The following is a 17,576-nucleotide window of genomic DNA, read 5'->3' as shown; positions in this document are numbered from 1 at the left end:
AGGAGCACCAGGGAAGAGAACTCCGAGGTGCTGCATCGAATCAGCCTACGTTCCAGCATGTCTGCACATTGCCTCTCAAGCTCATCCTTCTGGGCAGCAAGGTAGCGGTATGGGCGGACAGCTATCGGAGAGGCTCCCGACACCAAATGAATGCGGTGGTCGTGGGTGCGTGATGGCGGCAGCCCCTTGGGCTCAGCGAAAACATCTGAGAAGTTGGCGAGGAGGTTGTCGAGGAGGTCACGAGCCGTGCTAACTTGGACATGGTGGAGGTGGCCCGTGGCTGAGAGGCCGCACCACTCGATGCGGTGATCTATCCGCCAGAAGGACATGTAGAGCCGCTCAAAATTCCCTAGGATGGGTCCAAGAGTCTTGAACCAGCGAGTACCCAAGACGACGTCGAAGCCGCCCAATGGGATGGCATAAAGGTCCACCACAAAGCTCTCTTGACCGATGGCGATGGCGGTGTGTCGAAGCAGCCCGCCGCAGGTGACGTGGTCTCCATTGGCGACGGTCACCCGGAGGCGACGACCAGTAGAGAACGGGGCGCCAACGTGTCCTACTAACTCCTCGCTGATGAAGTTGTGGGTGCTTCCCGAGTCGACGAGGGCGAGGAGCTCACGCTCCCCAACCCGCACCACCAGTTGCATGGTGTCGCTGGTGCGGACGCCGGTGATGGCGAGGAGTGAGATTTGGAGGTTCTCCTCCTCCTCCTCCTCCTCGATATAAAATAAGCACTTGCAGCGATGCCCACGGACAAATTTCTCATCACAATTGAAGCACAGCCCCTTGGCCCGCCGTTCCTCCATCTCGGCGGCGCTCAGCTTCTTGAAGACGGGTGCTGCTCCTGGGATCGCGTCGGTAGCGACAACCTGGGCAGTATTGGGCGGACGCGGCGGCCTGTTCGGGCGTGTGGGGCCTGCTGCTGTAGTTACGGAGGCAAGATGCTCGAAGGAGACAACCATGTCCATGGCAGCCTCGAGAGTGGTCGGCCGAAGCATCTCGACCTGGGTTTTGAGAGGCTCGCCGAGGTTGTTGGTGAATATGATGCGCTCTGCTTCGTCTGGAATCCGCTTGACGTAGGACACCAATTGTAGGAACTGCTGGGTGTAGTCAGCCACCGAGCCGGTGCTCCTTAGGGAAATCAGCTCGCCGAAGGGGTTGGCGCGTGTAGGAGGCCCGAAGTGCTGCGAGATGAGGTCGACGAATTCTGTCCAAGAAGGCCGCCATATCTTCTCTTCCAGATGGCCGTACCAGAGGGCAGCGACATCCGTGAGGTGGTAGGACGCCAGCCAAGTCTTGTTAGTGGCAGGAGTTCGCTGTCCGATGAAGAAGAGATTGCATCTCGTTAGCCAGGGTCGAGGGTCACCCGTGCCGTCGTAGGTGGGGAAATCGAGCTTGTAGAGGCGAGGTGGCCGGTCTTCTCCTGCCCCAAGTGGCGCTGTCGGGCAGCGGAAGGGGCCATGATGCATGGCTGCCCGCGGCGAATCCTCCGCGTCGAGGGAGGGACCACCATGGTTGGCACGTTCCAGCGGGGTGATGGCCACATTTTGCGCCCGTTGCTGTTGAGATAGATCGTCGTAGTTCAGCTGCATCTTCCGCAGAGTTTCTTCAAGGGCATCAAGGGTCGTTGTAACGTCTTTGCGAAGGAGTTCGATGCCATCGGCGACTTCGCCAAGGCTCTGAGTGACGCCCTCAAAATCTTCGTGCTCCTTGGCGATGAGTTCCTCTAGGGTTTTCGGTGGATTGGGCTATTTGGGGCTGGTCGACATGGCTTCAGGTGCAGCGGAGATCGACTGCTCTGATACCAAATTGTCACGTGCTTGGGAACTTTGGGAATTAGAGGAAGATCGCAGGAAGTAAGGATGCTCTATGGGAGGACGAGGCTTGTAACCTCGTCGCCCCGTGGCAGAGAATTGGGGCGCCCAGGGCGCAAGGGAAGATAGGATTTGGGTTTTTGATTGCTTGCTTTATTGATTAACTAGGGTGACTATAAATAGCCCTTACAAACTTTGGGATCAAGCTAGACTCTTACAAAATTGGACTCTTAATCAGATTGGAAACAGTAGGGAAAATCTTCTACGGGACGAAACCTTTCTATCTCCAATCTGGACTCTTAATTACTCAAATTAACTAAGCTGACCCAGATGTTGGGTCCTTCCCTGCCCTAGGTGGCCGGCGCCTATACGTGCGCCCCCACATGACATTTATGCTTGAATTTTTAAATCTGAAGACACGGGCAAAAAATTACTGAAAATGGTGAAAAATTCAGCGAGCGCTTCTCATGGAAAATGATGTACACAATGTTTTCCATAGGCTGAAACAGTTTAGGCCCATATCATAATAACATCTTTTAAGGAAAACGGTAGGTTAAAAAACCTACTGCAAAATTTAATACATACTAGTAAGTGGCCCGTGCGTTGCAACAGTAGAATTTTTTATGTCTGAAATAACTTAAGCTATAACATTCCTTTTGCTTCTTTTATTTCTCATCGGTCCCTCTGGTCCACCCCTTAGAGATTTAATTATTTGAAAAATAGGATTAGTGAATTAACCAGATAACTAACAGCCCAAGCATGCAAGAAATGTGTGTCAAAATGCAAGCTTGATCGATGCTATATTTAACATAGTACTCCCTCCGTTCCCATATTAAGTGACTCAAATTTGTCCAAATATGGATGTATCTATGTTTAAAAAGTATCTAGATACATGTACTAGAAAGTCACTTAATTTGGGACGGAGGGACTAACACATAAGACTGCTCCCGCAAAAAGAACAATTATAATGGATGACACTTGATTAGAAGTACACAGTTGTTACCAAGTAATCTCATTACATGCGGATTTGCAAGAACTAAATTAAACGGATGTGACAACTAAGAAATATATAAATCAACAAGATCAAACCTATACAAGAAAACCAAATCATTGGAATTACAATATCAGCATAGAGCATACTACACATGTGCATTGTGTATTAGTGAGTATTGCAGTATGTGTCTCGTTGGGCTCATTTTCTTTGTAATCATTCAGTTGTTTTGATCTCATTTTCCTAGTCGATAACCAGAAACATATATCCACTGAGCTAAGTCAGTATCACTTCTCTGGACAGTACCGAAATTTGCTAGCCAGAACTAAGAAATCCCCACTAAAATAGTTTTGGTTTGGAGAGCTTAGGGATGGAGAGCAGAGAAAAGTGGGTTTGATTTGCATCTCTGCGCTTAGAGCTACCACCGCTGCTTCATTCCCCACTAAGATATCCACCAAAATCTTTTGTAGAACTAATCCCAAACCCTCTACATCAGATTCAATGCTCTACGGAACTGAGATCACTGATTCCATCCCTAGCTCACCAAACAAAAACTCTATTCATTCAGATCAATTTGTTGGAAAATTAAGCAATTTTGAGAATAACAATTTAATGATTAATTCCATAATATAGATCATGACGACAGCAGCAACTAACAGATGCATCTCAAAATTACTTGAAGTATTAAACAGCCCAACGAACAGCAATGTGAACTCGCAGATCATAACTAAACAACAGATCGAATCACAATATACGTACTGTTGCGGTGGAGAGAAATCCGTTGTTGTTGCGTTCGCTTGATGAAGTTGATGACGAATAAGACGGCGGCGCGTCGCGCACCCGCCAGTTCGAGGAGGCAGACGACCCGTGGTTGCAGGGAAGCGAGCAGTCGTGCGGAGCGCTTCCCAAAAACCTCATTCGCCCTCTCCCGTACAGGATCACAAAGGTGAAAGGTTCCGGAGACCTGCTCTCCCGATCACTGGTGCATGCCGGTGCTCGGGATGGAGTAGACTACGACAACGGCGCAAAAGCGAGAGACAGGCGAAACCCTAACTCGGTTGTGTTGCGTACCGATCGGAGGGACGGGGCGGCTGTATATATAGTCACACAGGTAAAGGTCGGTTCGGTTTAGAAAACCTGAACCGACTCCACAAAATCTGCACGCGTCCGTAACAGATTCCAAAAATACCTCGCGCGCGTGACAAAAAGATAAGAAGCCCGGCCCCGCACCGACCCGACCCGACCCGGCACGGTTCGAACTCGATCCATGAAACACGGCACGCGCGCGTCTTGACGAGGCGAGCGGAGGAGGAGCGCACGTGGGGATTTCACTTGCTCACTTGCTCAATATGTGAGAAGCAACATCCCTTATATGTGGGTCTCACTCACTCTAAACTAGCAAGGTGGGACTGTTCTCATTCCCACTCTCCTCATCTCACTTAATGAATGGGCCTTTGAGATTTTCAGAATTTATTAAAATTGAGATTGGGCTGATCAGGCCCACAACATCAAATTCTAACACAACTTACTATTCTATGGAACTTGCATATTCTATCTTTATAAAGAGTAGAAATTTATATCGGACTGGAGGCTACAAAGAAAAAGCTCAGTACCTCAAAATTAAATTGCAATAGAAATTTTACACCCCGTTAGTTCACCATCCTGTTACTCAGGTGGTACTCCAGATTTAGAACTTAGAAGTCCAAGCCATCTACTTTATTCTCACCTGCAAACCCAATTTATAGGCCAAACGGTACCAAGCTTACCAAGGCCACCAAAAATCATCAGAAGAATACGGACCAAACGAAATCAGAAAACCGCTACTAATTCTTATGCAGTTAGAGTGAATGAGGAGAGAGTGCCGCGCGCGGGGGAGCAAGGGCAAAGGAACACATGATTCCTGGGCATCGTTCCGTGCAGACGCAGCCCCTGGCAAGGCCACAAGGCTGGGGAGGGGCGGGGGAGGACAGTCGTGGATCAGAAGAAGGGGCACTCGCAATATGGAGGGAGGAGGCGTAGGAGAAAGAGGGGATCTGAAGTAGGAGAAGGAAGAGGAAGAGAGCCACTCGACGGCAAGGGGCGGTGCTCCGACCGCGACCGCTTCCCCTCGTAACCAACAGTCATGGCCCCCGCCAAGAACAGAGGTATATGGACGAGAGAGGAGAGACGCCAGGCAAAGGGCGGCCGCTGGCCCGCTGCGGGGATGGTGGGGACTGCGTTGTGATGGAACGGTGGCACTGCTTGCTGGCCGTGTTGCCGACATCCGGCCACAATGCGCCGTGCGTGGTTAGAATCAATAGAAAAGAAAAACGCTTCAGGATTAAAAGCCAAGTGGTGATACGGGTGCGGGTGGCCCGATCTTTCGATGAGATTGGTAACTCTCGATTTGGGTAGGAGGTGACGTTGACGATCCGACTACGGCCTAGGAGGCAGCGCCTTAGCAATCGATACACCAACTCCAAAGGGTTATTGATCACGCGGGGGCACGATCAACCTGACCACGAAGGTCTTTGTTCCTGCAAGCAATCGAAGAACAAGCAAGAACAAGATAAATAGCGGATGCAATCTAAAATTGCGAATATACTATATCAAACCAAAGTCTCAACGAGACGATAAGTTGGGGTTCCGAAAGCGGTAAAACAGGTGGTTTAACCGACACACGCGATTACACGAAGTAGTAGCGATGGCTAACTTTTAACTAAACAAAACCCAAGGCTCCTTAGGGGGGCTCATGGGGTATATAAAGGAGGAGAGAGAGATATTTTCGTCCACCTTGAATAAGGAGTCCGAAATCCAACTCTATCTCTAACTTTCCTAACAAACTACAACTCTTTAGGAAACAGAAAAACAGATCCGTCAGCTTGTTTTGTCCGTCACGGTCAGCACGAGTCGAATCTCTTGATGGGGCCAGATCCGTTGGAAAGGTCTTGTAATTACCTTTCCAACAAGTACTTGTTTGCTTGATTTGGACTCCGGATGCGGCCTGGGTGATTAAAACAAATTCGGGTCTCCTGGCAGCTCGGACCCGAATCGGATTCAACTTTAATTCGTGATATCTTTCTCTAGCAAGCTCCGAATCATGTGCCGTTTGATTTGTTGGAAAGTACACTTGAAATCCTTCCCTCTCAGCTGTATGAATGCTTGATTCTTGTTGGCCCTCCCGTTCGCCTCCACCGTATCTCATCTTGAGCTTGGACTTGAAAAGCTCGACAAGATGCCTACGTAATGAAACGAGACAAGATAGTAGTAGCTCCGCCTCTTCATAAGTATGACAATGAAAACAATTACCACTTGAATTCACCTGATTATAAATCTTGTCAAATATTATAGAATTGAGGGTATCAAAGGTCGTATCCATGGTTAGCATGTCCATATCATCCTCCCTTTCTTGAAAGGAAAGCCGTCCTCGGCGTCGTTTATGCTGAAAATATGCTAACAAAAGAGACAAGGTATGCGCATGGTATATGTATATATCGTTATTTTTAACTCCACTCCCATGTTGCACAATTAATGTTTTATAACACAATCTCATGAGATAATTAGTCACACAATCGTCATGAATATCATTCCAGCAAGAAGATTGACAATATGTTTTGCATATATAAGTGAAACAATATCTTGTATTTCGTTTGCACCGCTCACCATTATACCATCCCAACACTGGAGCATAATAATTAATAATGTTACCCAAATTAGTTACTACAAGATGCTGAAATTTAGAGCATGTCAAAGCACTAATATTCGAACAATCGTGTAAAGAACTAATTGGCAAATAATCAACACCAATATTGGAGGTCATATCAAAATGGTTAAGCATATGCAACATATTATTTTCTCTCAAATCAAGAAAGTTATCACAAGCAATGCAAATCTGATGCACCCAAAATTTATTGTTCACGTCATGTTCTCCAATTAATTGAATAGTGTATCCATGGGCATTAGTAAAAGATTTTGAAATTGTTAACTCAGAACCTTTATCCCTTGCATGTGACAAATATATAGGTGCATCAAGTTTAATAGAACACAAAGAATTATTAGGCGGAACCATAGGAAACACTTCTTCATGTTTAATTAATTCAATGCAACATAAATCAAATTTAATCATCGCGTCACAAGTCTGTTCCAAAACAGCAGGTAACTCATCACATAAATCATTATCATTTGAATCAATGGGTGCGCTCAAATCGGCAAGTAAATCAACAGTTTTACAAGGGGCAGCATGGTCATCACATATCTCATTTATTTCAACACACGTCATATTTAGTTCAGCAACACAAACCTCTGTAACATTACCTTGTGGGCTCAACACGTTTCTTGTACACCTTCTCTCCAATTTCCTCTCCGCTTCACGAGCAAGATTAAGCAAACACAATAGAGAGTCGTATTTTCCGTATTCAATTATGTAAGAAATATCAAAGTTAAGCCCACAACAAAACCTATCCATTTTTCTTTGTTCGGTTTCATCTAAACCAGATCGCAAGGTTAAAATTTGGAACTCATGGTAGTAATCATCAACAGTTTTATCATCTTGTGTCAAACGTCGTAATTTGGAACGCAACTCATAAGCATAACTTGGAGGAACATATGTTTCTCTCATGATTTTCTTCATATCAATCCAAGTGTGAGGTATTTTGTTTTCTCTAACTATCTCACACCACCATGATAATGCATCAAAACGAAATTTACTACTAGCAATTTGGACCTTACGACTATCTAGTACATGGAAGCATGTGAATTGTTCAGTTAAAGCTAGCTCCCAATCTATATATGTTTCAGCATCATTTTCCCCCTCAAAGAAAGGTAATTTAATTGTATTAGAAGGATTGTTTTGTACCGTTGCCGTGACATTATCAACAAGAGGCGTCGAGGATGGCCGTGGTGAAAAGCACTCATCGCGGTCACGGGATAGCATCGGTCTAGTTGCCATGCTTCGTGTAAGTCCTGTCATGGTTAGTAGAAAACAAGAAATAAATCACAGTAATATGTTCTTATCAACTACTAGGATGTGGCTACAAGTCGCTCAACTCTCAAGCTAAAAATCAAGTTCTTACAAGTTCTTACCATGCAAAACAGGAAGGTGATGGCCAGCGGCGTAACCAACACCTCCGGAGATTAAATGTATCGATGCCTCGGTAACAAACCAACCTAGGTGTAGAATCTGTGTAGCTTGGAGGCTTTTGTGAGTAGCAAAGAATAGCAAATAATCAAATCAGCAATGCAAAGTTGAAAATATGCTCAATAATGCTAGTCCTAGCTGCTGGAGTCGATAAGAACGAATTACAGAAATAATCTAAGCCTAGATACTGAAGAAGATAGGATACAAAGATCAAAAGATGGCACAACAAGTAAATCCCTGGGATTTTTTTTCTTCTTTTTTCTTTTTGTGGCCTTCTGTTTGGCTTCTTATTCTTTTCTTCTTCTTTTTTTTTCTTTTTTTTTTAACCCCAGAAACTCACGCAAAAGAAGGACCGGAAAACTGTACGTCGGTCTGTCGAAGAACAGCAAAGGCTGCACTAAGAAAAATTCAGAAAAATATGAGAAAATATGGGTTAGAAGCGTATCAAAACAAGCTTTCCAACAAGTGCAAGATCACTCGAAACGGAGATCGGACGGTGGAGAAAACTGAGATATACTGCGCTGCCCCGGTGCCGTAAAACGGGTGCAGAAACTTTGGAGCTCGAAAAGTCCACCTTAGATGCCGAATTTGAGGGTCAAAGTGCAGGGCGGCGCCCTGGATATTTCCTGATGTGCCTCATCGTGAGCTTTCCAAAAAGTCCAAGAACGTCTAAATCCGAGTTGGTATGCAAAAGATACGTCCGCTTTACTGAACACGGGTCAAACCCACCCGAAACTAAAATTCTACTCGGACTCGGGTCCGAAACTGACTCGAACTCTTTCTCTCTTTTTTTTTCGTTTTTTTTTTCTTTCTTTCTTCCTTTTTCTTCTTCTTTCCCTTCTTTTTTTTTCACAACTTTCCGAACAACTTGATCTCTAAACAAAATTCGATCTATTATGAAACACTTTCCAAAAGCACTCTTGATTGGACTCGGACTCGAACTCGCGGCTGAAAACTATAACTTGCCGACTCGATGTAGGACTCGACGAGGGACTCGGTGTAGGACTGGAAGAAGGACTCGGTGTAGGACTCGAAGAGGGACTCGGTGGAAGATATGGTGGCGGCGGAAGATTATGGCGGTGGTGTGGCAGGAAGTTTGGCGGCGGAAGATTGATGAAGGAAACCTGCGTCACACGAAGAACAAGAAAACCAAAAGCAAGTTCGATCTAGTAGAAAAAATCTGAAAAACGATCCAATCTAATCCAGCAACTCGACACGATTAATGCAGCAAAGATTCAACAATGCAAATACTAATGTGAAAATTGCAAGGCTCAGATTGGTTGTAGGACAAGGTACCTAATTCTAATTTTTGTTTGGCTTTTTCTGGACGATAGGTAAAAACAGATCTAAACTATGGATAAACTGGAAAAATCTCACCGAGCAACCTTAAGCTCTGATACCACGTGATACGGGTGCGGGTGGCCCGATCTTTCGATGAGATTGGTAACTCTCGATTTGGGTAGGAGGTGACGTTGACGATCCGACTACGGCCTAGGAGGCAGCGCCTTAGCAATCGATACACCAACTCCAAAGGGTTATTGATCACGCGGGGGCACGATCAACCTGACCACGAAGGTCTTTGTTCCTGCAAGCAATCGAAGAACAAGCAAGAACAAGATAAATAGCGGATGCAATCTAAAATTGCGAATATACTATATCAAACCAAAGTCTCAACGAGACGATAAGTTGGGGTTCCGAAAGCGGTAAAACAGGTGGTTTAACCGACACACGCGATTACACGAAGTAGTAGCGATGGCTAACTTTTAACTAAACAAAACCCAAGGCTCCTTAGGGGGGCTCATGGGGTATATAAAGGAGGAGAGAGAGATATTTTCGTCCACCTTGAATAAGGAGTCCGAAATCCAACTCTATCTCTAACTTTCCTAACAAACTACAACTCTTTAGGAAACAGAAAAACAGATCCGTCAGCTTGTTTTGTCCGTCACGGTCAGCACGAGTCGAATCTCTTGATGGGGCCAGATCCGTTGGAAAGGTCTTATAATTACCTTTCCAACAAGTACTTGTTTGCTTGATTTGAACTCCGGATGCGGCCTGGGTGATTAAAACAAATTCGGATCTCCTGGCAGCTCGGACCCGAATCGGATTCAACTTTAATTCGTGATATCTTTCTCTAGCAAGCTCCGAATCATGTGCCGTTTGATTTGTTGGTAAGTACACTTGAAATCCTTCCCTCTCAGCTATATGAATGCTTGATTCTTGTTGGCCCTCCCGTTCGCCTCCACCGTATCTCATTTTGACCTTGGACTTGAAAAGCTCGACAAGATGCCTACGTAATGAAACGAGACAAGATAGTAGTAGCTCCGCCTCTTCATAAGTATGACAATGAAAACAATTACTACTTGAATTCACCTGATTATAAATCTTGTCAAATATTATAGAATTGAGGGTATCAAAGGTCGTATCCATGGTTAGCATGTCCATATCAAGTGGTGACAGCGATGTCAGATTCATAATTTTGGTGAAGTGACGTACCGCGACTGTACCATCACCACCAACTCCAATTTAATATATTGGTATAGATAAAAGAAGCATATGTCCTTCTCTTGGCCCACTGAAATGTAAGAAATCCAGGGTTGCGACCTATCTCTATTCCTCTGCCTTACCGGTGGTGCCGCTTACAATGCTTTTGAGGCTAGGGTTGAAATCTCTTATATATACTGCTATTTCCAGAGTCCTGATCTATATGCAGATAAGATTTCATGTTTAAACAAACTTGTTATTGTTTGAGTCCAGTTATAATCAATAACCATAATATAATTAACTTTTAACCGGACACTTATCTGTGACGTCTCATGACACGCATGTGTGAGTCATGCATCATAATTAAATATACAATTTAATTACGTTTGTACATTTCCTTCGGGCTGTAACCTGACAATCACCATAGGTTTTTCGGATTGGTATTGTATCTAGATGATCTTTCTAGTATGTTAATATTGTATTCCAATACCACTATTTCTTAAATATTTACTTAAGTACTTTGAGTACGTATAAATTCCTCAAGTACCAATTCTATGAAGCGATCATTCCAGATCAACAGTATACAACCATTTCGGTCAGGGTATAAACGAAGCACTCATCGCACAAGCAGATGCCGAAGTGAATAAAGATGCCTTGCCCTCCTTGACTTCGCCTAGACACATCAAAATTAGCAAAAATGAGCGGCAGAATCTCAAGTAGACAAAGCTAACCACAACACGATGCCTAGATGCAAAATGACCCACCCCGCCTCTACGGACCCGTCCTCCTCACCGACGCACACCAGCGCGTGCCTCTGTGGCACCCGCGCGCCCTCGCCCAGCCCCCACACACGACGGAGAAGGATGGCGACGTCGAGGACAACGAGGCGGACTTCGCCGCCACGTCAGACCAGGGCGGTTGTAGGAAGCGTCAGCTGCGCCCACGCGAGAGAACCAGAAGGCGACTCGAACGAGGTGGGAGGCTGGAACCCCTCATTTCCAGAACACGAGGTCGAGGCGTCGGCCGAGCCCTCTGGAAAGAGATAACAGAAAGAAAAGAGGCTCGACACAAAAAGAAAAAAAAAAGAAAGGCGACCAAATTTTCACAGATCTTAAAGCATGATCGGTTCAACTGATTTTCAAAAAAAAAAGGCACCTGTGCGCTAGCAAATTCAGATAATAGATTTAAATACCTAAAACAGTACATAATCAGAAATGGGACGGCCTAATCAGAAGAAGAAAAAAATACAGACTTGCCTTCGTCCTTCCCACGCGTCAGCATCTCTCCAGCTTCAAAAATTCTATCATCCTTTATCTCAGAAAATCAGAAAACAGCGTTAAAAAAAGAACACCCACGCGCGCGGGGCGCGGCATGTATTATTTACGATTGTTTGAGGTTCACGTGCTGGCGTGCAGCACGAAGACACACTAAACTAGACTAGACATTAACTTCGTGCTGCACCGCAATGAATCACGTCGTCCCATTTCTTTTATCTGATCCGTGATGTAGCTCAGCTGACCCTCTTATCCTTTGAGGTGCATATCAGACGACCTCAACATTGGAGCTTAGCAAAATATTCAACGGGGAAAATCATGGAACTGATGCTTTTTCTACCTTTGAGGTGCATATCAGACGACCTCAACATTGGAGCTTGGCAAAATATTCAACGGGGAAAATCATGGAACTGATGCTTTTTCTACGGCTCAGTCTTCCTCCCCTGCTTTTTCTTCTCCGTCCAGGCGGCTGTGATCCACTGAAAGTATAGGGTTGTCGTTTTTTCACTGGGACCAAATTACAAGTTCTTAGCAGTTTTTTACAGCTAGATCAAAAGAGAATGATTTTTGGTGCCCAAATTCAAATGCCTCTAAACTGAAACAGAGTACCGATTCACACAAGCAAGTTTGGCAAGAATGGGTCAGAGATTCTGAAACTTAAGATGACAAAGAGAAAATATTTTTTTGGTGATTTTGTTTATGAGAACAGCAAAACTAAAAGCAAGATTCAACAAAGATCTCAAGCAAAAATCTAAGTATTGGATAGGAGAAAAGTAACTAGAATGGGACAGATTAAAAACACTAGTTAAACTCTAAAATCTAGTGAACAGTAACTGATTTTTTTTTGTTTTTGCTCAGGCAGAAAGATCACAGCACAAAGCAAAGGATCCACTGATTTCTAATGCAAAACAAACTGAATACTCGACAACAAGATTAACTAACTACAAAGGATTGGGTGGATCTCAGATTTTTGCAAATAAAAACACTAACAGTAGATAGACTAATTAGTTCTACTAATCTGAACCGTAAATAGAGTGAGATTACAGCAACAAGTAAGAATTGGGTAGAGATGTAGACTTCATCACCAAGCACATGAACAAAGGAAGGGACAGATTACTGCAGCTAATCGATAGAATAAGCTTGTTGTAGTGAAACGAGGTTGAAGAATGGGTCAGAGTTGTTGTCACGCCGTAGAGCTTCAGCAAAGATCGCGAGCGATTTTGCAGATCAGCGGTGTTGCCTCTTCATTCCTTCCTTCTCCTCTGACCTCGACGTGTTCTTCCGTCTCTGGCCCTCTTCCCCCCCCCCCCCCCCCCCCCGTGATGCCCTTCTTCTCTCCCCCGTCGTCCTCCCTTTTGGTGTCACAACCCTGTGTGTTTTTGGGGGCAGGTGAGATTTTTTTACTCCTGTCCTCAAACTTCTGTATTTTCTTCTCAAGTTGATCCCTGGCTGATATGACTTTCTTTTGTTTTGCTCCCTCTCTTCTCTGTAATTGTCGCAAGCAGGTCCAAGAGCAGTTATAGAACTTGGCGATGAAGCACAAGTAAGCCTTGGAGAAGAAATATGGTGCCTTATCGCACCCATCCTGCAAATGTGAGCCCCAGGCTGTAAAGTAGGTCATACAATGTATTTGCAAGTACTAGTACTCTCTAAATAAGAAATCTGATCAATAAAGCTTAATTTTTATGCCAAATAAACTCCGAAGTATGCTCTTAAATGCTACAAACATGATGATCATCAGGCTGCTCTGACGCTGGTCTCCAGCCTCCCAGGCTTCGATGGTGCCCTCCCTTTCCGCCTCGAGACCGGGTAATTGACACTTAGTACATCGCAAGTGCATTCGTTTCATTGTCAGCTCCTTTTTAACTGATCCTTGGCTGCAGGTATGTCACCGTGGACGAGGAGAACGGTTCGGAGCTGTTCTACTGCTTCATCGAGTCGGAGGGCGACCCGCGTTGCGACCCGGTCATCCTCTGGCTCACCGGCGGCGACCGCTGCACCATGCTCAGCGCTCTATTTTTCGAGATAGGTCAGTAAAATTGCCTCAGGACTAGCTGTCTCAGAAAAGGCAAAACAGCAATAAGATGGATTGCCTTTTCCAGGCCCGTTGAAATTCGTCGCCGAGCCCTACGACGGGACCTTGCCATGGCTACGCTACCATCCCTACTCCTGGACGAAGGCCGCGAGTGTCCTGTTCGTCGACTCGCCGGTCGGCTCCGGGTTCTCCTTCTCCAAGAAACACAAAGGATATGATGTTGGAGATGTGTCTGCTTCTCTCCAGCTCAGAAAATTCATCACCAAGGTAATCTCCTATTGCTCTTCTTGCTGAGATCGGGAGAACGTGGATGCGTATCACTCATTGCTTGATGGTTGGTTATTAATACTTTTGTGTTCATCTATTGGGTTGGATCAGTGGTCCTCTGAGCATCAAGATTTCCTTGCTAATCCTTTCTATGTTGGTGGAGACTCCTACCGTGGAAAGATCGTTCCAATCCTCACGCGGAAGATCTCAGAAGGTATACATTACTCCTACGGTAACGTTTATTACTCCCTACGTTCACGATTAATAGGCGCCGGCGATTTTATAAAAAAAAACCCTACTAATTTACGAAATCAACATGCATGTACACATCTTCAATTGAACGTGTACTGCACGTTGATTTCGAAAAACTATAGGGTTTTTTTGCAAAAGTTCTGCTAGAACATGGAGCACCAATTAATTATGAACAGCTGGAGTAGATTGGATATATCAGTACTTTGGGAAGGTAGATAATAGTTCATACTTCAAGTATCCAAAACACTAGTGCTATTTTCAGATATTGAAGCAGGACTGAGGCCGGCAATTAATCTGAAGGTAATCAACAGTCGAACAATATCCATTCTGTCGTAAGTATTGATGCTACAGTTTGTGTAATGATAAATTAAGATGATCAGGGCTACCTGGTAGGTAACCCGGGTACAGGTGAACGCATTGATACTGAATCGAGAGTGCCTTTTCTTCATGGAATGGGAATAATTTCAGATCAACTGTATGAGGTGATTAGTTATGTTCAACTTAACTCTTGATCAATCACCTATTCACCTAATCTCTCACATATATGAAGTCAACTAATTAATAGTCCATGTGCTTGTATGTTATGTGATCGATCTTAAGACGATCATAGGGCACTGCCAAGGGGAAGACTTTGCCAACCCCAAGAATGCGCTCTGTGCACAGTCTATGGATAAGTTCAACGGAGTAAGGATACAACTAACTGAACTTCCTCCTTCTAAATTTGTGTATGTATTGATATATTCCAAATAAAAATCATGTATCGAGCATGCCAGTAGCCGTTGTGCCTCTTGTATCATATTATCATATAATTAACGGATTTGTGATTCTGGTTTATCCGTTATCTTGCTATTACCGAAACAAGAAATGATGTTTCATTGCAGCTTCTTCAAGAAGTTTCCAAGCCACATATTCTGTATAAAAAGTGCATTTATGTGTCTCCCAGACCAAACGATGGCACAACGGAAAGAAAGATCCTCAAGGAGGAACCTGCTGGAGTACTGAAACACCAACCACCTCGTCCCCCTCTGGATTGCCAAGTACGTCCATCTTAATCAACTCAATTGCTTAAGATCGAACTAAAATGAATCGAATGTACGCCGCTTGGTTCAGGGTTAAGGGAATTGGCAAACATCCTTAATGGTCAGGATACATGAGTGTCCATCTTACCAAGGCTAAAAAGGAAATCTGACAAACACAAAGATCATTGACCCAGGATTGGAGTAAAGCAGAGCAAAGACTGTTGTCTCTCACACATGAAAAAATCTAGCCTTCAAACACCTTCAATTGACATGTTCTGGCACTGGATTCCAAAAAGATGGCTCGGCTAAAACGAAAAGCAAATCGGAGAGAGCACAAGATGTTAATTGCGTTCGATAATCACTGCTCTCTCCGACTCATAAAAAATGAGCAACTGGGAGTACTAGATGATCATGACAAGCCTTTATTTGCGTAGACACGATTGAACCCGGACTCATCGGTAAGGCTTGGCGTGGTGCACCCAGACTCGATTCTTGGGTTGAGCGCCAATGTGCCACACCTTCACATGCATACGTGTTCCATGGTAAACTGTTTGCCCCTTGGTTTTGGGATATAGGATAACTGAATTTAATCGAGCTGACCTTCACTCTAGATTTAGTGAGGAAGTCATGGATTGGATTGAGTGTGGTGAGTGTTTATATGCGTCCGTGTAAACTAAAAGTAACATAGTGAGACACGTTTTGGATTTCTTTTTTTTTTTCATAAACCATGTATTTTCTTTATATATATAATAGATGGTAGATATTAAAATAGGAAAAAATCATAAGCTGCTAGGTTTTCTGGTGTTCTCAGAGTATGAGATATATATGCTATTTTAATATCTATCTACAGTATTATATATTAAAAATATACATGGTTTATCATTTTGTTTGCAACTACCTGCTATATTTTTGGGCTAACAACAACATCACACGTGCAACCCTTGGGATCAAGAAGGTAAATTACTAATTTACACCTCTCGTTTTCCTTATTTTGTTATTTTCATGTCCTGTTTATCTCTGCTCTTACATTCTACATATACGCTGACCTAGGGGAGCGTGGAGGAATGGGTGAGGTGCCACGATGGAGATCTACCTTATTCAAAAGACATCAAGAGCACCATAAAGTACCATCGTAATATTACGTCAAAAGGTTATCGTGCGTTGGTCTATAGGTAATTGGTGTTAAGTTGAAAAGGTTGTAGCTTAGAAAATGTCAGGTTTCCAGCCTCTCAAATGCATGAGATTCTGCACCATACACATGTTAAAAAGGAGATTGGTGTGATTCTTAAGCTTGATTTCAAAAAAGCTTATAATAAGGTTAACAGGGATTTTCTCCTCTCTTGTCTGAAGCTAAGAGGATGTAATGAAAAATGGTGTATGTGGACTAATCAAGTTCTCAGAAATGGGAGTGCCAGTGTCAGGTTGAATGATATAGTTGGTTCTTATTTTCAAAGTGCTAAGGGGGTTAGGCTGTCAATATGCCAAATCATCTCCAGTGATCAACATGTCATCTACATAGAGCAAAAGAAGCGTACGACCACGCTCAGATGTATGAATGAAGAGTGCAGGGTCATGCTCACTAGGAGAAAAGCCAGTAGTTTGAACCACAGAACTGAACCGCTCAAACCAAGCATGAGGGGCTTGCTTGAGCCCATAAAGAGCTTTTGGAAGGCGACAGACATGACCCAGTGGAACCTCAACACCAGGTGGTGGCTGCATATAAACTTCCTCATGTAGATCACCATGAAGGAAAACATTCTTCACATCCATTTGGGAAATTTTCCATGACCGAGGAGCAGCAACAGCAATTAGAGTGCGAACAGATGTCATGTGAGCAACAGGAGCAAAAGTCTCGTCATAATCTCTCCCATGAGTCTGTTGAAATCCTCTTGCAACAAGCTGAGCTTTATGGCGTCCCACAAAGCCATCTGACTTAGTTTTTACCTTGTACACCCATTTGCAAGTAATAGGGGCTGATCGAGATGGTAGTGGAACCAAATCCCAAGTACTGGTACCTTCTAGGGCAGCAAGCTCCTCAGACATAGCTTTTTGCCACTCAGGCAACGCAACTGCCTCCTGATAAGTTGTAGGCTCATAAGCTGCCCCTACTGAGAAATCATTTCTATACCTGTTTGGAAGCTCAAGAGAGGAGCGATCACGAAGAGCATACCTTCCTGTCTGAGAGGAGTCGTTAGTGTGAGGATCAACAGTACTGGCTGGAGGAACAAAAGAAGAAGGAATAGATGATTGTGTATCAGGTGGTAATCTGGGACGACGAGTGTAATGGAAAGGAAAGCTATCTAGAATAGGTCGAGCTTGTGGAGGAC

The 17,576-nt window shown here is 44.3% G+C and overlaps 1 protein-coding gene and 1 long non-coding RNA gene across 2 annotated transcripts; one reads left to right on the top strand and one right to left on the bottom strand.

Moving 5' to 3' along the window:
* Nucleotides 1-10,762: 10,762 nt before the first annotated feature.
* LOC112272400 lies at nucleotides 10,763-12,960 on the bottom strand. Its single transcript, XR_002966146.1, has 2 exons — nucleotides 11,167-12,960; nucleotides 10,763-11,075 (listed from the first exon to the last, which is right to left on the bottom strand). It is a non-coding gene; the product is annotated as an uncharacterized LOC112272400 (long non-coding RNA).
* Nucleotides 12,961-13,013: 53 nt separating this feature from the next.
* On the top strand, nucleotides 13,014-16,679 carry LOC100834528 (serine carboxypeptidase-like 19). The gene is made up of 11 exons (XM_024463060.1): nucleotides 13,014-13,065; nucleotides 13,182-13,269; nucleotides 13,418-13,485; nucleotides 13,560-13,705; nucleotides 13,779-13,978; nucleotides 14,090-14,192; nucleotides 14,493-14,530; nucleotides 14,611-14,712; nucleotides 14,831-14,914; nucleotides 15,112-15,267; nucleotides 16,300-16,679. Exons 2-11 carry the CDS (start codon nucleotides 13,240-13,242, stop codon nucleotides 16,423-16,425), a joined length of 1,053 nt encoding a protein of 350 aa, XP_024318828.1. The 5' UTR covers nucleotides 13,014-13,065; nucleotides 13,182-13,239; the 3' UTR covers nucleotides 16,426-16,679.
* Nucleotides 16,680-17,576: the final 897 nt, after the last annotated feature.

This window comes from Brachypodium distachyon, chromosome 4, assembly GCF_000005505.3.
Source record: "Brachypodium distachyon strain Bd21 chromosome 4, Brachypodium_distachyon_v3.0, whole genome shotgun sequence".
Classification (NCBI taxonomy): Eukaryota; Viridiplantae; Streptophyta; class Magnoliopsida; order Poales; family Poaceae; genus Brachypodium; species Brachypodium distachyon.
Note: the sequence above shows the minus strand (reverse complement) of the source record. Positions and strands in the feature narration are given on the sequence as shown.